At 33.4% G+C, this 27,070-nt stretch overlaps 2 protein-coding genes across 4 annotated transcripts; one reads left to right on the top strand and one right to left on the bottom strand.

Moving 5' to 3' along the window:
• Positions 1–1,931: 1,931 nt before the first annotated feature.
• On the bottom strand, positions 1,932–23,589 carry LOC121246873 (patatin-like protein 3). 2 transcript variants are annotated; one of them, XM_041145183.1, is made up of 7 exons: positions 23,347–23,589; positions 23,069–23,250; positions 22,749–22,941; positions 22,477–22,638; positions 22,052–22,357; positions 21,545–21,796; positions 1,932–1,979 (listed from the first exon to the last, which is right to left on the bottom strand). In XM_041145183.1, the coding sequence occupies exons 1-6, from the start codon at positions 23,458–23,460 to the stop codon at positions 21,572–21,574; spliced, it is 1,182 nt and encodes a 393-aa protein (XP_041001117.1). In that variant the 5' UTR covers positions 23,461–23,589; the 3' UTR covers positions 1,932–1,979; positions 21,545–21,571. The 2 variants fall into 2 exon arrangements, with proteins under 2 accessions (XP_041001117.1, XP_041001116.1); XM_041145182.1 differs by lacking the exon at positions 1,932–1,979 and having other exon boundaries at positions 21,353–21,796.
• Positions 13,665–21,502, top strand: LOC121246872 (mitogen-activated protein kinase kinase kinase 5-like). 2 transcript variants are annotated; one of them, XM_041145180.1, is made up of 11 exons: positions 13,665–13,816; positions 13,930–14,418; positions 15,359–15,991; positions 16,071–16,158; positions 18,049–18,111; positions 18,211–18,374; positions 18,578–18,653; positions 19,291–19,350; positions 19,422–19,547; positions 20,495–20,797; positions 21,162–21,502. In XM_041145180.1, the coding sequence occupies exons 2-10, from the start codon at positions 13,955–13,957 to the stop codon at positions 20,708–20,710; spliced, it is 1,890 nt and encodes a 629-aa protein (XP_041001114.1). In that variant the 5' UTR covers positions 13,665–13,816; positions 13,930–13,954; the 3' UTR covers positions 20,711–20,797; positions 21,162–21,502. The 2 variants fall into 2 exon arrangements, with proteins under 2 accessions (XP_041001114.1, XP_041001115.1); XM_041145181.1 differs by lacking the exon at positions 19,291–19,350.
• Positions 23,590–27,070: the final 3,481 nt, after the last annotated feature.

Genomic DNA, 27,070 nt, shown 5'->3' with positions numbered 1-27,070 from the left:
ACGAATTTTGCAATCAGTTATTGAAAGGACCTCTCTCTTATTTCTGAGCAACAACTGCAATGCGTCTCTGAGTTACCTCTTTGTCCCTGCGGTACTACTCTTTATTTTTTATTTTTATTTTTTAAAATTGTATATACTCGGATATAAAAGTATAAATTATTCTAAAAACCAACATCATCAATTTTAACGAATACGATATATACAAATGATACGTGAGATTACGAGACAAAATACTTGTTGCAATTATTTCTGTCACGTTTTTCAGAATTCAACTTTTTTAAATTTTAAAATAATAATAATATTAAAAAATAATATTTTATTTAACTTCTACTTAAAATCATTTTATTTTGTATGATCATTATCTAAACCGTACCTAAATCAAAACCTGCACAAAATGAATGATAAAAAAAGTCCATAGTTTTCATTCCTAGCTATGAGATTATCAAAAGATCATAGAATTATAACTTTGGAGGGGTTAGGCTCGGTTTGAATTTAGAGTTAATTTCAACATCATTTTATTACAAAAGTGTATACATAAAGTTTAAGAAAACATGATCAAAACTAAAATTATGATTTAAAGTCTTCACAGAAGTTTTAGAGAAAATTAATGACGACTACAAATAAAAATACTTAAATTATCTTTACCTATGTTTTAAATGTGTTTAAAAGTAAATGTAGTTTTTCTAATAAATCTCTCTAAGAATTGAAATTTTCTATGAACATCTTATATGAAATAAAATTAAATGGAAAATAATAGTTTAATGATTAAATTTTAGTTATAAAACAGCTTGTTTGGTTGCATATTGGGCAAAAACACCCGGTTAAAGGCTAAGGTCTCGTTTGTTTTCAGAAAATATTTCATCTCATCTCATCTAATTATTACAACCTTCTCAACTTCCAATACAAAATAACATAAACAATTTAACTTTTTCAAATCTTAAAATAAAAATAATATTAAAAAATATATTATAACAGTATTTTATTCAATTTTTTAACTTTAATCTCAACTCATTTATGAAAATAAACGAGCCCTGAGTTTAGTACAGAAAATTATAGGAGGTACTGGTACTAGATCATTTTACATTGAATACTGTATTCAATCAAAGATATAAAATAAGAATAAGAAGACTTTATCCATATATTCAAATATTCACCATTTCTCACTTTAAATGGAAATTACTATTCATTTAGTATAAATATGAGATAATTTGGTTATTTCCTTCTAAAACCTATCTATATTCAAATAGTAATAAAAATCAGAAGATCTTATCCTTATATTAAAATATGGTCTGTTTTTATTTGATTGCTTGAAATCTAAAATACCAATTTAATATAAAATATGAAATATTGACAAGTCATAAGAGCAATTATACAACTTTGTTTAGTATTAATGGTACGTAGTTACATAGAATTTTAAATTCAATTAAAAATCTCTACTAATTTAATGAGGTGACATGTCACATTCATTGGTTGAAAAATAAATGTTTGATATTATTTATTTGAAATGAAATATATATGAGATTATTAAAGATCATCTATAAGATGTAATTGTATAATTTAACTACATAATTTTTCCTCATATAAAATTAAAGAGTAGTGCTATATGTATTTAATTTTATTTACAATTTTATCAAAAAAAATTAATTTTAATTTTATAAATTTTAGCATATCAATAACTGACACGTAAGCACACACGTATCATTACGTAAATAAAAATTATGAGTACAAATATTATTTTTCAAAATTAAAATCAGATCTCAATTATGTGAACGATGGAAAGTATAGGGACCAAGTGAAGACATTAATTTGTTATAATTCTTGGCGTGCAAGTTTCAGTAAATCATCAATCATGAATCTCATTGAGATGATTGATAGATAGTATGTTATGACCAAATTAGATATATAATCTGTTGATGAATACAGCAGTAGTCATTTAATGGCTCACGCATGTGACATATATAATATATATATATATATATGTCCAATATTAATTAAATTCCAACGGTTTGGAATTAAAAATAAGTTATTCAATGATCTTTTTATTGTTTATACCAACATTAGCGTCCTTTATCGACATATCTAGGATTATGAAGAAAGATCCATACTCTTAATAAATATTTTCAAACACTACCAACTTTTGTCTTTCTTGCTCATCTTCGTTTGTTTTTACAATTATTTTCAACTCGTCTCATCTAATTATTATAACATTTTTAAATTCTTACAAAAAAAAATAAAAAATTCAACTTTTTCAAATCTCAAAATAAAAATAATATTATAACAATATTTTATTTAACTTTTAACTTTAATCTCATCTTATCTCATCTCATCGGTAAAAACAAATGAGATCTTATTTTTCTTTTCTAAATTCGTTCAATTCATTTTGATCAATGTATTTTATAGAAAATATAATATTTTTATTCTTTAAATTATACTTAATTATTAATTATTTGATACTACATAAAATAATAATAAGAAGAAGATAATAATTAAAAGCCGAGGAATTGCAATTTTCATCCGTTGTCTTATAAAGAATTTATGATGATTTTATTTTTTGTACCTTTTTATTAACTGTTTTTTACTTATCTATTAATCATTTAATACAATTTTATATAATGTTGTGAGAAAAATATTAAAAACTGCAAATAGAAATTCTTATTTTTTTTTAAATCTTATTTTTATATATCATTTTATTTTGATAAAAAAAATTTAAAATTTGATGTATAGTGTTGACTATACATCAAATAATTATATTTTTAAAACAAATCATGGATTGATTAGAGAGGGTGTTTAGGTAATTGCAGCCTTGGGTGAAGTTAATTAATTAACACGCGTGTGAACTGTTACCATACTGGCATTCCCATGGTAACGAGATAAGGGAGAGGGCGGTGACAGACTGACCTGCTATACCCGGTCAGCATCCGTACGAGCAAACACCACAACATTTTCACCGTTACCTTTTTGTGTTTTGTTTTTTCGAAGAAAACACAACACCTGCGAAACAGTCGATTCGATTGACCGGTTAACGAGTCTATTTACATCTCCCCCAATTTCGAGGTGACAAATCCTTAAGCTTCCCCCAATTGTCTGATTGGGTGGCAACCCTTTCAGCCGTCAGGTCTGCCACAGTCGACTCACGTCTCCTTTCATTATTTTTTTATTTAATTTGTTATTTTACTTAATAATTAAGAAAATAAATATTAGTAAAGATATATATATTTTTTATTTTTTATTAGTAATTAAGGATATTAAAAAATGATAAAAAAATAAAAAAAACTTAAAATATATTTAGATAGTAGAAAAATTATAATAAAATAGTAATCCTATCACTGACCGACATAAGAAAGAGTAGTGCTAAGTTGTCTTTTTATTTTATTTTTATATTTTTTTAACATATTTAAATATTTTTAAAAAATAAAAAAATATATCAATATTCTAAAAGTTATTTTCTTAATTATTAAAAAATAAAATATTTAAGAGGTTAAAGTGAAAAGGTAAACACGTGGCCACTAGAGACAGTGTGTATCCCACATTCATGTGCTGATCAAAATTGGATCGGATTATTGGTGAAAAATGTGAATCTAGACACCGTGAGGTCGTCAACATTGCTCGCGTGGTAGACAGCAATGGTCGATAGAAGTAGATGTGGGGGGTACCAAGAGTCCTGTCAAACAAAACAGTATCTTTCTTATTTTAAGTTCTCTATACCACATATATATGACATAATTTAATTTTAAAAAGAAATTTCATATGCTAAATTTACAAATTAAATTTTATCATTTAAATTATCTATATGATATACTTTACATGTCCATTTAAAAATAAAATAACATATACAAAATAAAAATAAGGTAGTTGGCTATATCAATCTGGTTTTGAATAGTAAAAGATTAATGTCTCATTTAGTTATAAAAATATTTTTAAACTATCTCATTTTATTATTATAATTTTTTAAAATTTTTATATAAAATATAATAAATAATTTAAATTTTTTAAATATTATAATAATAATAATATTAAAAAATAATATTTTATTTAACACAGATCATTTTATCTGATAGGTATCATTCGAAACCTAAACATCTGTAAACGTACGTCCTGATACCCATAAATGACTGATCAACTGACACAGTGAAAGAAGAAGGCAGCCGACAAAGAGGAGAAATTGGAGGGCTAGCCAGGCATACACTCATCATGTGTTGCTGTCCAACTGCGTGCACAGTGACTAATTCCATTAATGTAATACCTCCTCCCGGCCTCCCTCCCTGCCTGCCTGCCTGCCTATGAAACGTACAAAAATGGGCTGTGTGAGTGAGTGATCTTTTCTAGGTAAACCACGTAGGTACTTGTTTTTAATAAATAAATTTTATATAAAAAAAATAGTCTCATTAAAAAATATATATATATTTTTTAATTTTTTTAAGACATGATTTATTTTTTTTTATTTTTTATTTACAAAAACTTGTATAAAACTTATTTATTTAAAATTTATCTTTATTTTTGTCATCTTTTTACTTTATTTTATTTTTGTTTTTCCAAACAACGATTACGTACGTTATCAATATCCTTTGTCCAAGTGCTATCAATATTAAATAATACCTCCGATTATTCCTTCAGAAATTCACAGTCCATTAATATTGTGTTTGGACTAAGTAGTACGTACTACGCAGGACATGGAAAATTAATTAATGATACTTGAATTTAGGTATCAAAAAAGGCCACATGGGATGTCTCTTCATCAGTCACCTTGTGACTTTGAAAAAATAAAAACAAATGAAATCTATAGATTTGACTCAATTTAGATCCTTATATATATATATATTAATTAATCATATCTCAAATTTTATTATCATTAATATATCTGAAAAAATTAATAAAATAAAAGATAATATTGCATTACCATACATATTTTAGTAGCCCACCTCATCCTCTCCTATTTCTTTCCGTACTCTTTTTTTTGGGAGGGGGGGACGTGGCACTTTGACTTTTCAAGGGCTGGTTGTGGGAAGTCTATGGATTTGACATGGAATACCAAACAACTCTTTAAAAAGCCATGCACGACATCATGAATACTCTGATGCCAACGTTCATCAGCAACATGTCCGGAAACACTCCTTTCTTCCCTACCACCCATTCCTAATTTCCTAACCTACCTTTTCATACTCCTTTTCTCGCTTTTTGTTCAGTTTAAATACATAAAATTTTTTATCTTATTTTATCATTATAATTTTTTTAAATTTTTATATAAAATATAATAAATAATTTAATTTTTTCAAATTATAAATTAAAAATATTATTAAAAAATTATATTCTAACAATATTTTATTTAATTTTTAATAAAATATATCATCATTTAATCTGAACTGGAATGCATAACCAAACTCTTTTTATAGTACGGTCTATTTTTCTTTATAGAATGCCGGCATAGATTTACACATTTCAGATTTGTATATATTATTATTTTTTGAAAAATGCTAGTTTGCCCCTTATTTTATTATTGATTTTGACTGTTTATATATTTTAAATTTTTTTTAATGATTAAGGTAGTAATTATCAATACATTTTTAAATTCTTTTAAAAAATATTTGAAAGAAAAAGAAAAAGAAAAATACAATTCGACTAGGGCCGCGCCCATGCAACAATAAATACTGGGCGGCCAAGTAGCAGCATCTTATTCTTTTGTCCCAGAAACTCTTCCACCTCTTACCTTTGTGGGATTGATTGAGGGGGATCTTTGAACGTAAAAGGATGGGAAGTTGTTCTTTATGAATAGTGAATAACGGAGGCCAGGAGTGACGAAAATTATATAAATTTTTATGTAAATATGGGTTTTATTGTATAATATAAATCTAATAATATTTATGATTTAAATTAACGTTTATTTGTATTTAAATAATATATTTTAATAAGTAGATTAGATATATCGAGGTAAGAAATTTATGTGTGAGAAGTAGAAGTTGAAAAAAAAAAAAAATCACTTTAGATGATTTACTTTTGTATCCCAACATGGGCTAGCCTACAAAAGTATAATTGTTGTTTACTATTTGAGAGTCTAAGATAAGAGAAATGTTATACATCAGTTACTATTTATTTACATATTTTATATTTACAATTTTTTTATATAATATGAGGTGTGGAGTAGTGAATAATGACTGATGAGAAGAATTTTTTTTAGAGATTATGATGAAGCAATTAGGATTCTTTAACCTTCTTAATTATTGGAAAACTTCCCAGCTCATTTAACTTGATGACAAAAACTGAAAAAGGAAAACTATATATGTTGTTATAATTGTTTGTTCAACCTTAATGCATTAATTCATCAAATATATATTAATTAGCCAATTTTCAATATTATTATTATTATTATTATTATAAGAGAAATTGTGGTAGGGTGTTATTTCTTCTCTAGTTCTTTTGCTCAATTTTAACTACTTGAAGTTAAATGTGAATGGGCAGATGTTTAGAGATCGATCCCTCAATGTCCTCCTATCATTAGATAGAACTAGAAATCAATTATATTATTTAATAGTACTATACTAAAGAGTCAAATAGGCCAGAGGGTCTCTCATCAATGCTATTTGCGGCAATGTTTGTCGCCATCGCCACAAATAGCATTTGCAACATCCAAAACCCTCTCCCTTCTCTCTAAACTCCCTCAAACACCATATCCGGCTAGAGGGGGTGGGTGCTTCGGCTCCTTCCCCCCTCCATCCTTTATTCCTTTCTCCCTCCCTTCTCCTCTATTTGATTTCTTTTCCTATATAGTGTTTTGGTTTTATTTTTGTATTTTTTAGGCTAAATAAGGGAGAATCGCAGTTCGGGACCTTCCGACGTCCATTAGCCAACACGTGCCCCATCTGGATGTTGCCCAACTGCCGATCTTCAAGACCACCGAACGCGGTGCCAAACGGAGTGGGGCGTAGTCCGCAAGCGCAGGTTGAAGGCTCGAAGCTCATAGGTGCGTGGCCCTCACGTGCCACCGAGGAGCGTTCTGCCGACGCAACGCTCGGTTTTTCTGGAACCTTTGACTCCGGGACTTCCAAGATCGATCGTTGGTGTTCCTTCCAGAGTGACGTGTGTCTTGCATGCGCCATTGACGACTCTTTGTGTGTTGTACTTCCATTTTTTTGCAGCATTTTTCTTAGTGTTTTTCCATTACCCGAGTGAAGTGTTGAGCCGCCTGGATTGGATACAATCTGGAGCAAAAGCTGGTCGAGAGGGGCGAGCAATGCTATGGCCGGTGGTTGTGCAGTCGGTGCTCATGCGTAGGAGCCGCCTGTGAGGCTGGTGTCCGTGTGAGAGTTGGGTGCTCGTGTCGTCTGAGCTCATGAAGCCGATGCTTGCAGTGGGCGTGCCGTCTAGGCTCACGCCGATGCTCGTGGTGGGCTGCAGTGGCATAGAGTTTTTATGTGTTTTTGTATTTTTTTAATGTGTTTCTTTTGCTGTTTTTATTTTTTCTAATTAATAAAAAAAATAAGCTATTGCACTTGGTTTCCATTGCAGTAGAGTCCCATACTCCTCCTCCCTAAGAGGATGAAGGAGACGAGTGCTTTTTTTCTTTGGAAGATGGGTCGTGTAGTTCTATTTTTATAAAGTGTTTTCTCTGTTAGAATAGAGTTTTTTAGGAGTTAAGATAATGTCTGCTATAAAAGAATTTGTGTGCGAGAGTGCTCCAGAGTAGATGCATAAGTTAGTTTATAATTCAAATTTTTCTTATATTGATAAGTCACAATTATAACTTGATTCATTATATGAAATGAAATCTATTTTTTATTTAAAAAAAAAAGGGACAACACGTACATTGTTTTTTCAATATTAAATATTTATTTAATAAAGAGCTAGCGTGCGTGCGCGCCAGTAATTGGTACGTAGAAAATTTAGGAAGCAGACAACACGGTGTCTCCTGATAGCCACAAAACGCCAATTCTTAATGCATTTCCTTCGAATATTATATATCAAAAAGAGATTATTAAGTCAGAGAAGACGATTTGATGGTGGCTGCACAGATTCTGCATTTTTTAGGCTAACTAGCACATTTTTTAGTTCATTTTCTCTATATCTATCTTATATATATGGACAAGTTACTACAGGCAAATTAATAATAGATCACATGCAAAAGAAGGAAAGATGGGACTTTATTACGACTTTTGAGGATCGGAAGTTCGTTCTTTATATCTCAAAAAAATTATTATCTCTTTGATGTATCTTAACATCAACATCCATGGATGAACATATGTGACAATTTAGGACATATTTTTAACAATTAAATCATTCCAACATTCCCACAAAATGTTTGAATTATTCTTTTGAGTTTGGTTTATATTTTGTTAAAATTAGACCTAGGCAATGGGGCCCAAGCCCCGACCCATCCGTGTATCTCGCGCCAACCCGTGTGGTATCGGGTAGGCGAACTTAGTAGTAAAAAATGTTAAACCAAGCATAGGGTGTCGTATCGTGTTAATAGGTCGTACTTATATCGTATCAAGACATGTACATTATACTTAATGGGTCAACACGAACACGACTTGTTAAGAATTTCGTGTTAAAATTTCAAACCCTAACACAATACGATAAGATAATGTGTTGACATGATATGACCCGTTATAATCTGTTAGAAAACACAAAATAAATTGACACGATACTAGACGACATGACACAACTCGTTTCAATCCGTTTACGTTAATGGGTTGAACAAACACGGTAAGACACAACACGACCAGACCCGTTTAATCTTATTGATTTTATATAAAAATAAATAATATCTATAAAAAATAAAAAATGAACTACAAGTCTAAAATTATAATCCAAACAAATATGATCCACACATATCGTAATAATATATTAAAATTACATCCCAAATATAATAAACAAAACACACATTATAAATATATTAATGTTACAATCCCAAATATAATAAAAATACAGATCTAAAAAAATTTAAAACTTGAAAAAGGAAGTGGAGTGTCCTCCTTGCCCTTGTTGTTCTCCAACTCCATTGCATTTTCAGTTAACTCGCCTAATTTAAATTCTGATCTGCACAACAAAAAAATAGAAAAGAATCAAGCTTTATACAATAACACATGTGAATCAAAATTTCTCAAATATGCAATAAAATGTCCACATATGTCAGAGTTTATAAAGATAAGCAACAAAAAAAGGCCGCATCTGAAGCTAAAGTAAACTGATTTAAAATGAAATGTCTACATACGCCACGTTCAGAATATATAAAAAAATATAGATCTAAAAAAAATTCCAAATATACAGTACAACAAATTCAAAGCAAAAATTTCTCAAATCTATAGTGAACTGTCTACAACTCTTCACATAATCTATGAAGACCCGTTAAATTTTTTGCGGAAAAAAATAAATGGAGAAGAAGAACTATACGACCAACAACAACAAAAAGAGTAAAATAAAATAAAATAAAAAGTTTTAGAAGAAATTTATAGTCCAATGGATCTGAATCAGAGATTCAGAAGTACTCAAGTTTAGAGTAGAGGTAAAAATCTGTTAAAATTTATAAAAATAAAAAGACAAAAAGAAATAAACGGAGGGATCTAACACATACAAACTAATTTACCAGAATGAAATTTACACAAATCCAGAATCAAAGACTAGCCACCGAGTTACAAATCCAGATGATTAGGGTACTCTCTAACACAGGCAAACTAATTTACACATCTAATTTACACAACCAAAGAAGAAATCGCATGAGGATCTCATCTTTTTTTCTTTTTTCCCGGCAACCAAACACTAGGTAAAGGTAGAGTAGATATCTGGGCTGGATTGACTTATAGTGGGCGACGCGGCATGGGCAATGGGCAGTGTGAGTTTGTGACTTTGAGTCTACGTGGGCGATGGACGGCGTGATGAGAACTGGATGGGCGATAGACTCTGAGTCTGCGTGAAAGAGTGGTGTTGTGAGCGTGGCGGAGTCGTGGGCGACGGAGTACTAGGTTGAAGTCGAAGAGAAGGGCGGCGTGAGAAATTAGAAACTTAAGATTTAAGAGTTAGAACTGATGAGGGGCGGCGTGAGATGAAAATTGAGGGGAGAGAGAGTCGCTGTGGGGCCATGGGTGATGGGTTGAAGATGAAGACGGGGGTGCGGCGTGAGAAAAAGAAAAGTTGGAAAACTGAAAAAAGTTAAAAAAGTGAGGGGGCAGTGTGGGTTAGGTAACATGTTTAGGATTTTTTTGAATTTTAGGTTAAGACTATAAAGGTAAATTCATTTTTCTTAATGTGTTATAATAGGTTGACCCATTAGTGACCCCCGTTAACGGGTCGTGTCGGGTTAACGGATCGTGTCACATATTGCCACCCCTAACAAAGCCGGACAGAATCACGGGTTGCGAGTAGGATATCTATCCGCTTGCCCTAGCTATACAAAAAAATCCTAATTTTAGTTTCTAACCTAGTTGCTCAACCCTATTGCATCTCAGACTCACCCCATGGACTCTAAGTTGCTACTTCTTCTTCGCATTCTGTTGGTTTTTCAACTTAGAAATGATTAAAATATTTGATGTAAAGTAAAAATAATGTAAACCATTACCTTTGTTCAATGTATCGGTTCGGTTGTCTAGATTTAAATGAAAATGTGTCTTGATACTTGAACCAATGTATGCCTCTTAGGGATATAAGCCTTAACCGCTTCTCAACCAAACAAAGGGTTGTGTCCTTTGGTGAATTAGAAACATTTTCAATGTATTCTCTAATATTTGAGAAGTTGTGACTTCTCAAAAGTGCTCCTTCATTTAAGTTGTGACTTTTCTCAAGTACCATTTTATTTATGTGATGTGACTTTTCACATGTACAATTTCATTTTAAAAAGTTGTGACTTTTCACAAATACTCTTTCATTCTCTATAAATAGAGAACCCCACCTACAAATTCATTCACTCCAAATTCTCTACAAAATTAAAGAAACATTTCCTCCTTCTTTTTGCCTTTCTTTCTTTGGGCTTTGGCTATTTTATATCGGGTTCGATGATCTCATTTTGTGTGCACTGACAAGGAGATTAATGGAAACCGACGTTGTTGTATCTTGGGAGTAGACTGTCAAGAAGCCTAGTGCATGTTTAATATTGGAGGCAGTAGAATCTACTATAAGGAAAGCGTCTATTACAACGTGCCTCAACACCGAGTTCTCTCTTTTAAATTTGTTCTTGTTATTTTACATATTCTCTAGTTTACAAAGCATTTTTAGAATATATTCCCAACACATTCTTTGTCTTTGTCTTCTGCAGGTTCTTCTTCTTCATCTTCTTCGCGTTCTTCATCTTTATCTTCTTCGTCTTTAGTAAGTCTAACGTTGTGGTTCTATGGTCACGAACCAGAGACCCATGGCCACACGACGTAGTTCTCTAGTTGCAAACTAGAGACCCACGGTCTCACGACGTTCTCTGGTACCGATTCGATTTTTGTTCAATTTTTTGTTGGGTTTTAGTTATTTTGGTCGGTTGATTGATTTGTTACTTTCGTTTGGTAACTTGGTTTGATTTTTGTTGGATGATTTGTCATTGTTGGATTGTCTCCTCTCTGTCACTTTCTCGGTCTCCGTCTCCGTCTCAGATGGTCAGATGGGCTGTTGGCCGATCCATCGGCTCGTCTAGCCTGCCCGCCCACATAAGACGGGCTGGGTAGCAGGGACAAAATATAGGCCCCCTGCTCAGGCGGGTGACTGTCTGCCCGTATAGAATGCATGGGTAATAGGCCTAGTTAAAATTTCACTGAATACATCATTGTTTATTCATTTTTCAGTTGTTTGTATCCAATCAAATTTAAATAGGATATAAGCCAAACTTCATTCTTCTTAATATACAATTAGCTTAGAAAAGATGGTTATGGTGAGAATACTTCATTGGACCGTGTGTTGCTTTAATTAAGCAAGATGATAACTGAATCTCTTAGCCACATTGAATTTCTTGATAACTTAGCTTGTTAATTAAAGTTTAGTTTTTCAATAAAACGTTGGCCAATAATTTTTTAACTCCGAATAGATAAAAGCCGGATCAATGAATATATCCGATAGGGCCGCCCAGTTTTTATTGCTAGGCTGACCGCTAGTTCGCTTTTTTTTTTTTTTTTTTAAAAAAACATTTTCACTAGTTGCAACTTCTTTAAATTTTTTAAAAAATAATAAATCTATTCATTATCTCTTTTCTCATCATCCTCTCATCATCTCATGATGTGACATTAGATTATAGGTTTATAAGTGAAATATAGAGCAACACTACACCTATCGAAAATTTGTCCCGAATGTGTCCCGAAAAGTACATTTCATCTTTTTATTTTTTTTCATGTATTTTATTAGTCATCATAAACATTTAAAACAAATAAAAAATTCACAACATTATTAAAAAATATGTCTTTAATCACTAAGTAAAAAAAAAAAAAGGTTTTGGAATACACTTTCGGGACACACTTTCAGGACGTTTAGCATTTCTGATAAAATATAATAAATAGCTTTTAATTATTTAATAGTACATTATAAAATGATGGGAGGATAATAGAAATTGGAATAATAAATAGCATTATTCTTTAAAATAAAAAAAATACATTAGCACTCAAACCCAGAAAACAAATCTAATAGGCTAACTAGCATTTTCCTATCCGATATGGGACATGATTATTATTTTGGGCCGCAGTCTCTGATCATAGACTATATTCTGAGGCCCTCCTACACTTCAAACCCCAAAACCCAAAAATCTAAAATGACGATATTGTACATTTTAATAGGATGAGGGCAGAAGGGTCTCTTTCCATCATGTTGTTGAATCTTGATGTCCCGGTACTTCTTGTATCCACTTGCATGGAACGTATAAAAATGACTACGTTCGTTGAAATGCTTCGATTGATTCAAAAGTCGGTAACATTCGTTGATTGGATTCTCATTTATTACTAATAGACCCACTAATAATATATATTTCTTTTATAGCATTAAAGACCATATATAAATTATATATATATATATATATATACATATATATATATATAATTAATTAAAGACGATGTAGTTTTTTCCTTATATTACAAAATGATATACAATTTTAAAGCATTGATCACGTTAATTTTAAATGATATGAAATTCTATAATAACATGCAGTATGTATTTCTAAGAAAATAATTTGTACAGATCTAGAGCGTGTAAGTCTCGTACAATAATTTAAAAAAAAAATAATTCAACCATGATAATTGATTTTAGACTAGCATATCCTAAATGTGTATATATCATTAATCGTAATTCTAATAACATAACATTTTGTTATATATAAAAGAAATAACATAGCATTTTGTGATAGGATGAGAGTATTTTGTATTTGAGTAATACTAAATACAATCATAAATTATACAAACGGGACGTATCTTTTTTATTTTGTAAAAAAGACACTATAACTATCATTTATCTTTTTTATAATCATAATTTACTCACCTAGCTCAATGCTAGAAATCACGTAACATACCACATAATTTACTCACCTCATGCAACGCCATACATCTGACATCTGTCAATGGGAGGCGGCACAAAGTACGTACCTTCCATCCAAAATAGAAGAAATAACGGAATTTTAATTAAGAAAAAAAACGAATACACGCAAAATACACACATCGTGTCTCTCAAAAGGCTTGACTTGGTTAGAAGGAGGCGAGCATATTGACCTCTCAAAATGGAGACCCCCCCTCTTTCCCGTTTGGAGTGGAAGTACGTTGTTGGAGAGAGAACTGAAAGCAATCGAGGACCTCCAACACCGTCCGCGTCCATATGTCCCTCGAAGAAGAAGATCCACAGTTCTTCCCATGGACCTTCTCCTCCTCCTTCTAGGGTCTCCCTCATGTCTTCTGCCCAACGACCTTGCCAGCAACATAGTTCCTTCGTATACATCCACTGATCCTTTGAAAGTCACTGATTAATATACACGCATATATGTTGGTGTAGGTACGTAGCATGATTGGGTGCAACAATGCGTTGGTTGCCTAGCATTTCGTTCTCATCCTCCTCCTCCGGCTCTCGATCCTCGTCGTCCTCGCTCAAATCCCGGGGCGGTGAATCGCCTAGCGGGAGGATTGTTGACGTCTCCACCGGGTGGAGTTTCGGTCCGGTTAGGAAGCTCACCCGACAGCGGAAGCTCCGTCATTTGAATGATCAACACGACATCTCGGGCCCGCCCGAGCCTCTGGCGCAGCATGTGCTATCTCCGAGCAACGATGCCGATTTCTCGACCCCGCGGTTCTCTTCCACGGCGGCGTCCGCATCCTCGGCGAAGCCGCAGCCGCTTCCGCTGCCGGAATTAGGGATCTTTGGCCGCAAGGATAGGTTGAGTTCCAGCTACGTGGACTTCCAGCTCCCTTCACCGACGACTGGGCCGAGCCGAGTCGTAGAGGAGCGAGATAGAGGGGGAGCGTCCTCCAACTCTCCAATTAAGAGGTAAATATTTCATCTTGATTCGATTTCTATAATCGATATTTATGAACTTCGTTTAATATCATATATATTTACTGGTTTTTGGGTGTCAGACTATTTTCATTGGCTAATTATTTTCTTATTTGATTCACAATAATTTACTTGGTTACGCATGAATCAACGAATGGTTTTTAATTCTTTTTGGTGGAGTTCTTTGCTCCCGTTTCGTCTGGGTTTGCAAACATGTTAACTTTCTCATGGCTGTTGTGTGAATTGGAGGTTAATCTTTGGGAAAATGCATGTACGCGATTTGAGTTTGACTGTTTATGTATTTAATTTGTTTAACTTAATGATTAAACAATTGATTTTAGTATATTGATATATATTTTTATTTATTAAAAATATTAAAATATGTTAAAAAAATATAAAAAACTAATTTTGTATTAGACGACACGTTTAACGGTCATTGCGCGGCAAACTAGCGCCATTCTAATTTTTATTTCCGTTTTTTGAGTATGCTATCCAAGCCATACATTTTATATATTTAATTTTTTTTTAAAATTTTATTCTTATTAAACTAATTAAGTTATTCTATTTATCATCCAATCACGTACTTATTATGAAAAAAAAATTAAAAGAGATATGGTGTGTAGGATGTTAAGTAAAATTATTCTTGTACATTTAAGCATCTCTCTCTACTAAAGCAAGCGTGAATTTTATTGCCTCGTGTAACTTTGTTGATTGGCGAACTTCAAACTAAAGGCTCATCCTCGTGATTCCTTGTGGCCAATGTATGCTGTATGCTCTTTGCATCTTAGCAGTTGCTCTATTGGAAAAAGTTCTTATTTTGATCAACGTCTGAAATTTGATTCATCACTCATAGACTGATGCCTCGTTGACTTGTATTACCTTATTTGTGCTAACCTTTTACCTCTATTGAGTATTAACTATGTTCTATTATCAGCGTGTTTGCCAACGAAGATGCGAGAGACACAAAAAAGACTACAGGTCATGCTGACAAGAAGTCATCTAGGAGGGAATCTCAAGACCTAAATGGCTCGAAAAGCTCAAGAAATGGGTTCAGGGTCGATGTTCCCGTCAGGAGTGCTCCAACTAGTCCTTTCTCAAGTCCTGCACTCAGCCCACAAAGGCGGAGTGCAGCTGATGCATTTCCGTATTACTATTACATGGTTCCTACGGGGAATCAAGCCTGGTCTGCTCCGGAGATGCCTACCTCGGAAATGATACCAGGGCTCCCTCCCCCTGCATTTTTTGATTACTCTGCATTTAGTTGTAATACATCTCCCCATCACAGTCCGGCAAGAAGTCACCTACAAAACCCGAAAAGCCCAAGTGGACCTGCATCGCCATTGCATTCAAAATTATCCCACGACACCTCAATAGCACGCTTTGACACTGACTGTCCTGTAAATGTCCACCCATTACCTCTTCCTCCTGGTGCAGCCATGCCTTCACCCTCAGCTCCCATTCCTCAGGCTATAGCTAAATCAGAGTTTGTGCCAATGAAAAGTCAATGGAAAAAAGGAAAGCTTATTGGGCGCGGTACATTTGGAAGTGTTTATGTTGCCACCAATCGGTATATATGCTCCGCATACTTCTTATGTTGGTTTCTTTTTCTGCAGTATAGTCTGACCACAGTAATTCTCTTCTTGCAGGCTAACTGGAGCTTTATGTGCAATGAAGGAAGTTGAATTACTTCCTGATGACCCAAAAGCTGCAGACTGTATCAAGCAATTGCAGCAGGTTATCCTTCAGAATTTATTGCACCATTAGTTCACTACAGAGCTGCATATATTGTAATCAGTGAAGTCTTATGGTACCTGACATGATATCATCCCTCTCAGGCTATACCTGATGTAATATTTCCAGAAAATGGTTTAGCTTGCATTTTTTGTTTCTTATTTGGGAACCTCTAGCTCATCCATGTCCTTCTGTACAGAGCTAACAAGTCAATGGGTAAGCCATGACAGTCATGCCCGCAATGAATGGTTGAAATGTGTGAACGTGGTCATAGGTTACATAAAGTTGATCAAGTATGCTTAGGATAATTATTGCATGGCCACAATTTGAGACCACAAAGGTTTCCATTCGTGTTAGAGTGCTTGATTTGACTGGGAATGGTGTGTGCATGTGTGTCTGTTTGTTCTACAGGCCTTGAGAAGTTTCCCTATGACTGAAATTATAGGTATTTGATTTTCACTAGGATTTATTTTTTCTTTTCTAGATTTTCTCAATTGTTACAATTTTTTTTCTTCTACATGTTTCTTTTTCTCTAAGAAGGTTTTATGGCGTATGGATACCTTGGTTCTGCGTAATATCAATTTTTTAATCATGTCAGGATGCCACCTTCTTTTTGTGTGTTGCTTGGTGAACTTTTGTACTTCTAGGCATTGAGAAATTCACCTGTTGTCTGAAAATAATGTTCTTCATTTTTGCCACAAAGAATTTTGTAGCCCTTATTTGTACATTAATCGGGTGTATTATCAATTATACTTTTCTTTTTGGTACATGTCATGGTTGTTCCTTCTTTGGAGAAGAAAAAGTTGCTCCTAGTTTTTTAGTTTGACACCCTAGTGGTGTTTTTTTTTTTTTTTTTTTTTTTTTTTTTTTTTTTCTCTCTTTTTTGGGGTGGGGGTTGGGGGGGAGGGGGGGGGGGGTGTTCTTCCATTGACTGACATGGCCTCTTACTTATGAACTGTGCATAGGGCAAGCCTTTTTTGCTTTGAAGTATGAAGATTCTGTCCTAGTTCTATATTATAGATGAGCATGCATTATAACATAGGTTCCATGCCCCTTGCTCTGCTGAGGGTTTTCTATCAATTATGAATCTTTCCTTTGCCTGTGGTTCGCATACAATGATCAGTTTAGTCCTGCAATGCTTCCACTGAGGACTACTCTCTATCTCTCTCTCCCTTTTTTTGGGTGAGGGCTGTATTAACTTTTAGGTGTGCATGAGAGCTTATTGTAGGTTTTATGCAACATAAAGGATACAGTAAGTGTACTATTTTTTTATTTGCGTTGTTGCTTTGTCTTTCAAAATGTTTTGTCTAAAAGTGTACCCACGTACACTTTTGAGGAGTCAGGAGTAGCAGTATATGGTATAGAGTCACAGACAACTTTCATTTCTTGGATTTTGTGATTAGTCGGCATAATTCTAACTTATTTTATTCATTATAGATACGAGAATGTGGTTGATATTGTGCTGTGAGATTTTTGATGTCGTTGCTTTTTTGTTGTGATCCATGTACTGCCACGGTAGATATGTTTCAGGAGTATGTATGGCAGTCTTCTTAGATGTTAAGCTTTAAAATTCTCAAAAAATAAATTATCATGGGCTGCAGTTGTCTATTATTGTCTACTATTGAGTAGAGTTTCTTCTGCCGTTGTTAGAGTGGTCTCATGTGCTTGGCACCACTTCTATGTTTTTTTTGTTGATTTTATCATTTCTCTTTCTATGTTTATTGTTATTCCATGTGAGAGCTTCGTGCACAGTCAGTGTACCTGCAGTTTCCTCTTGTTATAATAAAATTCTTATTACTTGTAGAAGAAATTATCTTTGTGTTTATTTACTTGGCTTTCTTGCTTTTACTATTGGCTTATGTCTCTTCTTGCTTTTACTATTATTGGCTTCAGGAAATCAAAGTTCTCAGCCAACTGAAGCATCTAAATATTGTGCAGTATTATGGCAGTGAAATAGTGAGTGTTCTCCCAGTTGCATGATTAGACATCCATCTCAACATTGTCAACTGAAGTATCCTTGAATCGATGTACAGAATTAATGATATGCATGTGCAGGTTGAAGACCGGTTTTATATATATCTGGAGTATGTTCATCCTGGTTCCATCAACAAATATGTTCGTGAACATTGTGGAGTCATGACAGAATCTGTCGTTCGCAATTTTACTCGCCATATTCTCAATGGTTTGGCTTACTTGCATAGCACAAAAACAATTCATAGGTACACGTTTAATTTAACTTTTTGAGACAGTCGCAGCTTGCGCCTGGAAAATGGTGCTAAAGCATGCAAGATTTCTATGCATTTATACTTATAGAAAAAAAAAAAAAAAAAGATTTCTATGCATTTATTCAGCATGGGACAAGTAGTCACGGGGATAATTTTCATAAAGTGTGATTGTAATATTCTTTTCCTGGTGCCCATAGGGACATCAAAGGGGCTAATTTGCTTGTTGATTCCTTTGGAGTTGTCAAGCTTGCTGATTTTGGTATGGCTAAACATGTGAGTTGTTTTTTTTTTTTCCCTTTTTTTATATTTATAAATTTGCATTTTAATATTTCTTTTGTGCAATGGTTTCTCTTTCATCATAGCCAGTTTCCCTTTTCCATATAGTAGATAATAGTGCCTTATCTCCTTGACCTTTGTAGAGAAACTGTTTTTTGGGCTACCATTACTTGTTCCTTTTTCCCCACACAGAAAATTTTTAGTAATTGTTGAAGAAATTTGAAAAGGCTAAAATGATATTTGTTTGCCCAACCTCTATTATTGTTCACATAGGAGTTTGTGCAAAATTTTGGTAGACTACTATTGTGAAAATTGTTTTGTTTTTTTTTGCTCATGCAAATGTGCCACAACATGCTCCTGTTATTTGAAAGCAGAATCCTAGTTGTATGATCCTTAGTCTGAATATTGTTCTTCTAAATATTTTAGTTTGGAAGATGTGGATCCATGCTTCAATCATTTGGGTGGATTGCGAGGTGCTTGCTTTTAAACGTGTGGATCCTTTATTAGTTGATATTGCCCATAGCTAATTAGTTGATATGGTTGATATTGCCAGTAGATAATTAACCTTGCCATAGTAATGAGCTGAGGTTTAGAAAAGTAAACATGTGCATAATTTGGGACACTGTCTACACAGCTTACTGGACAAGCAGCTGATCTTTCTCTAAAGGGGAGTCCATACTGGATGGCTCCAGAGGTATCTTCTTGCTGATACATTAATTCCATTGACCGTATTCCTCCAATACTGACATCATTGTCTTTCTACAGCTCATGCAAGGTGTGATGCAGAGAGATTCCAGCTCCGATCTGGCTCTTGCTGTAGATATTTGGAGTTTGGGTTGTACAATTATTGAAATGCTCACTGGAAAACCTCCTTGGAGTGAGTTTGAAGGGGTAGGCCTCTAATGTTCCTATATTTGCTTTACTTATCATGAAACTTCAACTCACAGTGTTGCAATAGAAGTTGCTGTTTCTCTTGCATATATGCCATTGTATTGTAAGTTTCAGGCAAAAGAAAAATGACCTTTGGTTGTTGCTTTGCATTACTGTTATCAGTAAAGACTATCCAGAGAACTTACTGACAATTGAGCATGGTTATAATCAATCAACGTTGTTAAATCAGCTTATATGCAGAATGTCTATCCTTTCCCGTTGATTGGATTGCTGTGTTAAAAATTGTTGGTCTCAGGTTCCTGTTTGGACTGTCGTTTGATGCACGTAGATATAAATAAAATACATCCTTCAGTTTTCCTTCTGTTGTGCTAGGCAACTGTCTCACAAACTGCTGGTGTATGAGAAATGAGTTTTGTATTTATTGTCTTGTCTGGAACCTCTATCATATACCTGAGAAAACGTGGTATTTAAAATGAGCTGATGGTAGAGATGTTCTTACAAGCCCAAGGAGGTTTTGGTGGATTTTTTGCTCTTCAGATTTTTTCCTGCATTTTTTTTTATTGGTAGAAAAGACAGTTTATTTTGCATGCTTCTATCTTTATAGTAATCAGTTCAGGAGTTGACTTTCTCATGTGGATTCCATATGGAGGTGGAGAATCATGTGTAGCTTAGGTTATGCTGTTTCTGTTGGCATTGAAGTCTAGTTGTCTGCTTGTAGAGTTGTGAAATTGAAGTGGGGTAACGAGACAACGTACCAGTAGTTCTATATTGCATGTTACTACCTACATCTGTAGAGTTGGGTGACATTGCCACTCAACTGCAGATTTTGTCTGCTGTGCCCTGAATTTAGTGTAGTGGATGGTATATTTTTGTTACAGTTTCTTTAATTGTACACTTGCATTTCAGATCTTCCCATTCTTGTTATGTTGTATTTTTCATGGATCCAGGCTGCAGCCATGTTCAAGATTTTGAGGGATACCCCTAGCATACCAGAAACATTGTCATCTGAGGGCAAGGATTTTCTTCGGTGCTGCTTTCAAAGAAATCCTGCAGAGAGACCGTCAGCTGCCATGTTACTGGAACATCGGTTCATGAAGAACTCGCAGCAGCTGGATGTCTCATATTGCAACACAGCATTTAATGGGAAGAACTTTACTCAATAGTCGGAGAGAGCGATGTGAAGATAAATTCAGTCAGTTGCCAAGGTACCCCAGCACACAAATTGCAAAAGACAAATTGGCTTCCTAGAGGTAAGAGTTTCTTCAGCTCCTTGCAAACCGAGACCCCAAATATTCAAAAAATGCAAAAATAAATAAAAGGACCATGAACTTCAATGCATTTTTTTGCATGATTGCCACTCCGGCTTTATGTACTGTTCTTTTCCTCGACTGATACTGGTATACAATCTCATCATCGAACTTTTGACTTACCAGTGGCATCCCATTATTCTCTTCACTCTAATCTTGAGGCTCCACCACACACATCATCCCAGTTTTGCAAAATACTCCCAGCAGTGTTAATTATGTTACCAAAAGAGTGTAGTAAATTCAGATAAGCTGCAGAAAGATAAGAATTTAATGCTGCCTTTTCCTGTCATGATCTCTACTATTTCAGGGGCTCCAGAATTGTATCATAGACTTCAAGAAGACTCTGGTAGGTGACTCGTAGCCATAGTGTTGAGATAATAGGTTATTTGATCTGAATTCTCTTGAAGTTATAAAAGCTTCTTCCTCTTGGAAGTTTGTCTTGCACGAGAATTTAGAAGCAGTTTTTGTATGCTAATATCTGATTTAGAGCTTCAGCAATTATGGAAGTCAGTTTATCATTACCCTCTCAAGGTAAATAACATAACCTCCTCCATGTACAATTAAAGTCAAAAGAGGAATAATGGTACAGATATTAGAAGTGGAAATTATTGAACAGGGGATTTGATGTCAGCTGTTTTATATTGATTAGCTTTCAGCTGTTGATATTTGATTTATTGGGTCCTGGTCAATATATATATATATTGCAAAATTAAAGTTTCATTGGTTTTGCCTGAGTTTCTTCTCCTCCACAAGCAGCTTGGCGAAGTAGGCAAGTGCTTCTTCATTGGTATCCTCGTCCTTGATTTCCTCAAACCTTCCAGTATCCAAATTCACTCTTGACACTGGCTTCCTCAATAGCTCCTTCCCAATCTCCACCAGCCTCTGCATATTCTCTGAGGTTGCAAGATCAAGGGACGATGCATCTCCAGTCAAGTTGTCATCCTATAATCATCATGTATATATGTCCAAAACATGTCACAATAATATTTATTGAAAACATGAAATTCATCATAAAGTTTATATACTTCTGGACCTCACTCATTGAAAATTAGTTCGAGACTTCGAGTCTCCAAGTGATGAAAGTGGGTGAGCATTAATCGATTGATTATTTGGAGAATTGGTTAGTTTATCATATTGATACACCAAACAAACTGTCTGAATGCGAATGTAACCAAACTCATTTAATACGTACGTTACCTGAATACGAAGATAGTTATTCTTACTCTCGTGTGCTTGGAAGAGGGTGGACACATGGAAGTCAACCATATCAGAACTTGCATCAAAATATATATCAAGTAATGGAGTGGCGCCATTGTCATACATCCAACTAATCAAACCCCATTTGGAGGCTTTGGCTGCATTATACTTCTCTTCGTACTTGGCTGCACCCGTGCCCAACGATAGAACTAGCACGCTCTTGCACTCCTCCAATGGTTTTATGCCATTTATCTCAGTTTTTTGCATCATCATTTCTTTCCGAATCTGACTTATGGCCATCATCGTCTGCGGATTTAGTTTACAATGAATGGATAAGAGAGCTTCTCAACTTATAGACAGTGTATCTTTTACACCGACTTGCAAGTAGAAGAAGTGCTCTAGAAACAATCAAATCAGCAACTTACAGGATTATTTGCAGAAACCCCACCATCAATGAGATTGAAACTTCGAGTCTTTCCCTCGGTATCCTTTGTCTCAAAGTAGTGTGCTGGGAAAAAAGTGGGTGCTGCAGAAGTGCTGATGCATGCATCTGAAAGCTTAGCGTTCTTCAAATCATCCAGTTTTGCCTGACAAAACATGAATTTATAATAATTAGAGACTTCAATTGATCTGTGGCCCAAAAAAATTCAAATAATTTGAGGAACTTATTGAAATTAATTAGGACTGATCATCATACATCGTTGGTTGAAAAGATGACTGGCTGAAGTAACTTGATATCGAAGGCCGGTATGATGACGTTGGTTAGGGTCTGTTTCAGAGTAAGGTTGCCAAGTATCTCGGCCGTCAATGACCTCAGATACTTACCGTCGTACTTCGGTCCCATCACCGAACCGAACAAGCTCGTCACTGAACTCACAAAGCTTTTGTGTCTGTTGTTTCCACAAAAACAACTACTTCATAAAAGAACTTGGTTTGAAGTACGAGGTCATGCATCAAATTGTAAGTTTCTTTTTATGATCGTAATCTATCATTTTGTGGTTGATTTTTAGAATTTACCTGCTCTGAGGAAAAATCTTGGGACTGTGTTCTAAATAGAAGTTGGTGATGTCCTTAGCAGCATACAAGGGACGATTGTCCTTGTTGGGAGCTGTAAGCATGGTGGTCAACAATCCACCTGTGCTTGTTCCTGCGATTATATCGAAATAGTCTGCAATTCTTGCATTGGTCCCATCCAATTCCTAAAAATACAATAAATAGTAATTAAGAAAAGGAAGAGATCGAAGAAGAAGAAGAAGAAGAAGAAGAAGAAGAGCTGGCTGTGGCGGGTGAAGTACCTGAAGCTTAGACTCAAGAAAGGCGAGGAGAATTCCTGGAATTATCCCTCTGATGCCACCACCATCAATGCTCAGCACAGTCACCATCTTCCCCTTTCCGAGAACATTCGCCATCTTGATTCCGAAGAGCTTCTTGATATTGAATTTCTCCCCACCTTCACCCAATTACTTATCCCAGCTTGGTTTTCTTGCTGCTGTATATCAAGATTCAAGTATCCGACTTATATGTATGGATGTATATAAAGTTGTTAACTTCATCCTCGGATATTTATGACTACAACTCCAATCTCATGGGCCCTGCATGTGTGCATTAATTATTTCATTTTTGTCGACTAATGGAACTTGGAGGCACACCTTCTTTGATTTCGTTAATGGACTTTGACATCAGTTTCCTCCCCTCAGCAAATTTCTAATTTGACATGTTAATTCAAAACAATGTGTTTCAAGAACAACTATATGACTATAAAAATTTGTGGGTTCAGGACAATTAACTAACAGTTTTTGAGAAGATTTTGGTCCACACTGCTATTTGTTAACATAAAATATAAATAATTAAATTTACTTATTCCCATCGGTTTAAAATTTTGGTACAAGTGGCAATTACACATGATATTAAAGTAAATGTCTTGAGTTTAAATACTAACTCTATATTTTACTCAATTTAATTAATTAAATATTCTATATGTTGGGCCCACTTATTAAAGAAGAGTTTGGCTCATACATGACGGAGTATTGAGATAAAATATAAATAACTGAATCTAACTATTCCCATCATCTTAAAATTTTGGTATAAGTGATGATTTCATAATATTTCACAAAATTAAAATTTATAAACTGACTTGACTTGTTGTGATGTATTAGATTGTAAAACTATTTTTATTATAGAGTAGATTGAACATATCACACTTAATTAAACACATTAATTTGTGAACTTGCTTTAAATGAAATATTTTTTTTGTTTTTTGAATTTGTAAAATAAGGACAAATAATTAATATCTTTTCTGCTTATTAAATGTATATATATTTTAATAATGATTTCTCACCTGATGCAGTACATAATAAGAATTATTCTGACGGCTAGTTAATTGATAGAAACTTGGGATTGAGACTGAGGAAAGATGCGACACATAGAGAAAACTCTGATAATAGGATTTATTTATAAAAGTCGAAAACTGATTCTGAAACCCACAAACTGAGCTCAAATAGCTAAGGAAAATCGAGATTATGAGAATCTCGCCCGAAAAGGTAAAATTTCAATTATTGTCTAAAAATAAAATACATAATAAAACAAGATACTGGCTAAAAATATGGGCCAAATGGGAATAATGATCATCTCTAATAGACTAATAGTGACAGCGAAATATTATCATAAAAGAAAAAAAAAAGCAACTTAAACTGACGATTCGGTAGAAAAATAGCTTATTTCGAGGTCGAAACAAGAACCACCATGTAGGCGTAGCATAATGACTACAACGTGCGCACCGAAAATAACTTTCTAAATTGGAGTCATATGTACAATTCTAATACCAATAGTCAAAGTTATGGTCAAAATACATACGCGTAGGCAATATTACTCTAATTCTTGCAATAATATTCACATTTTTCTATCATATTTGCATTAATCTACCTTTTCCAAATAGTCCAACACTATCAACTTCTAGTCTGACCGCTCACTATCATCAAACCCTAATCATGCATCACCAACTTCGATCGTATGTATATATATATAATAGATAAATGCTATATATATAAGTTTCAAATGTATAAGTCTCGCACAAGTTTTATTAAAGAAAAATATGAATTTTACTATGAAAAAGTGTGAAAAAATTACATTTTTTATGGAGCCCACTTTTTGATCAAAAGCTTGTATAAAATTTATACATTTTAAACTTATAACTAGTATTACTGTGTATACATTATGATCGGTCTCGTGATTGCTACTTCGCTACTCAATTAAGTCGTCAATTAACCAAGACTTGTCAATGACATGGATGCCATGTCAAGCTGTGCACACACTTACTAATATGCAAAAAGCAGAACTGGTTTGGTGGCATTCCATTTGAGATTTGGTGCGTGGATCAATTAATGCTTATCTTATTCAACAAGGATTTATCTAAAACCACAGCCGCCCGACTTTCAATCATCACCTTTTATGATTAAGAAATTTGTTTATTATTTAATTGTCAATTATTTAACGTGAAATCAAGAATGACCAAAACAAAATTAACAAATTATGGATAACTTCTTTATATATATATATATATATATAATTATAAATAGAGCAGATTCCATTATGGCTACCTCTTATGGATTCTAATATATATATCCAGTTGAGCATTTAACTCGGTTTTTTTTTTTTTCTAATCAAGCTTGATATACATTTTAGTAAAATATTATAAAGTTAATATATTGTTAGTATATAATTTTTATTTTGTAATTTGAAAAAAAAACTATTTTTTATGTTTTGTTTAGAAGTCTAGAAAAAAATTAATGATTAGATTGAAAAATTAAACATTTAAAATTAAAAAATATTTATATTTAAGTGATATTTAGAAATGAGATGAGATGGTGGTTCCGAAACGAGACCTTATAAGAAAAGAAGAAATGATCAGAGATAAAATTTTTGGATGGTTTGTGTTTGTGTTATTGGCTTGATTGATATTTATATCACAACTATACAACTAATATTCTTCTTTTAAGGAGCTAGCGTTCAGTATCGGTCTCACACTGTGACCAGTATAATTAAAATTAAAGTCATTGGAAATGTAAAGTATATATGTTGGAAATATGTAAAACTCATAAAGTTATTAATTATTTTAATATTACAAACCAAAAAATAATAAAAATTGTTTTGTCCTCCCATGGATATATGGAGTGAATCGGGCATTATTTGACCATGCATGAAATCATCAGAAGTTTTGGATTATTGGTATTGTTATTATCGAACTGATATATATACTTAAGATAATATCAAAATATTTTATCAAAATAAAAAAAAAAAGATAATATCAAAATAAACAACTAATTAATATTCTTGAAACGACATATCATCTGCTTCTCTAAATGAAAAATCTAGAATCGAAACTCACCTCCATTGTGTTTAAAAAAAAAAAAAAAAAAATCCTTGAAGCAATGATTTGGGCGGAGTTACATTGTCCCTAGTGGGTTGGCGTAATTGAACCCGTTTGAGATATATGTTAATTTTTATATTTTTTTCATTATCATTTTAATCAATATCTTTTCAACATTTCATGATATGGTATTAGATGACTTAAGTAAAATATAATAAATATATTTTAATCATCTATTATTATATCATGGAATGATTCTATGAGGATGATGAGTAACATTACAATATTATATTCTTATCTAAGAATATATTTTAAATTTGAATAATTATATATATAAGCCTAAAATATATAGATTTTGTGCAAATCTCTTATAAAAAAATAGACTCCACCGTGAAAATGTGTGAAAATTCATTTTGTTTGGTGGGATCCACTTTTTTACCAAATGCACATTGTCCCTAGCATTAGTACCTTTAAATTTTTTTTATGATCAACGTGATTGTCTCTAGCATTACTATTTGCAGTCTTATAGTATGTAAGTCTCACGCATTCTCTTTAAAAAAATAGTAAATTTAGGATTCTATAAAAAAATTATTTTTTTAATAGTAAACTCCACTATTTTTAAAAAAGAATACTTGAAGCTTGCACATCCTAAA

This window comes from Juglans microcarpa x Juglans regia, chromosome 1S (assembly GCF_004785595.1).
Source record: "Juglans microcarpa x Juglans regia isolate MS1-56 chromosome 1S, Jm3101_v1.0, whole genome shotgun sequence".
In the NCBI taxonomy this organism is placed as follows: Eukaryota; Viridiplantae; Streptophyta; class Magnoliopsida; order Fagales; family Juglandaceae; genus Juglans; species Juglans microcarpa x Juglans regia.
Note: the sequence above shows the minus strand (reverse complement) of the source record. Positions and strands in the feature narration are given on the sequence as shown.

Coding starts and splice junctions, on each gene's coding strand:
- LOC121246873 (XM_041145183.1), bottom strand. CDS start 23,460: ATGGCGAATGTTCTCGGAAAGGGGAAGATGGTGACTGTGCTGAGCATT. Junction 22,942..23,068: donor AAGATTTTTCCTCAGAGCAG/GTAAATTCTAAA, acceptor TGGAAACAACAG/ACACAAAAGCTTTGTGAGTT. Junction 22,639..22,748: donor TCATCTTTTCAACCAACGAT/GTATGATGATCA, acceptor ATGTTTTGTCAG/GCAAAACTGGATGATTTGAA.
- LOC121246872 (XM_041145180.1), top strand. CDS start 13,955: ATGCGTTGGTTGCCTAGCATTTCGTTCTCATCCTCCTCCTCCGGCTCT. Junction 18,112..18,210: donor AGTATTATGGCAGTGAAATA/GTGAGTGTTCTC, acceptor ATGCATGTGCAG/GTTGAAGACCGGTTTTATAT. Junction 19,548..20,494: donor CTTGGAGTGAGTTTGAAGGG/GTAGGCCTCTAA, acceptor TCATGGATCCAG/GCTGCAGCCATGTTCAAGAT.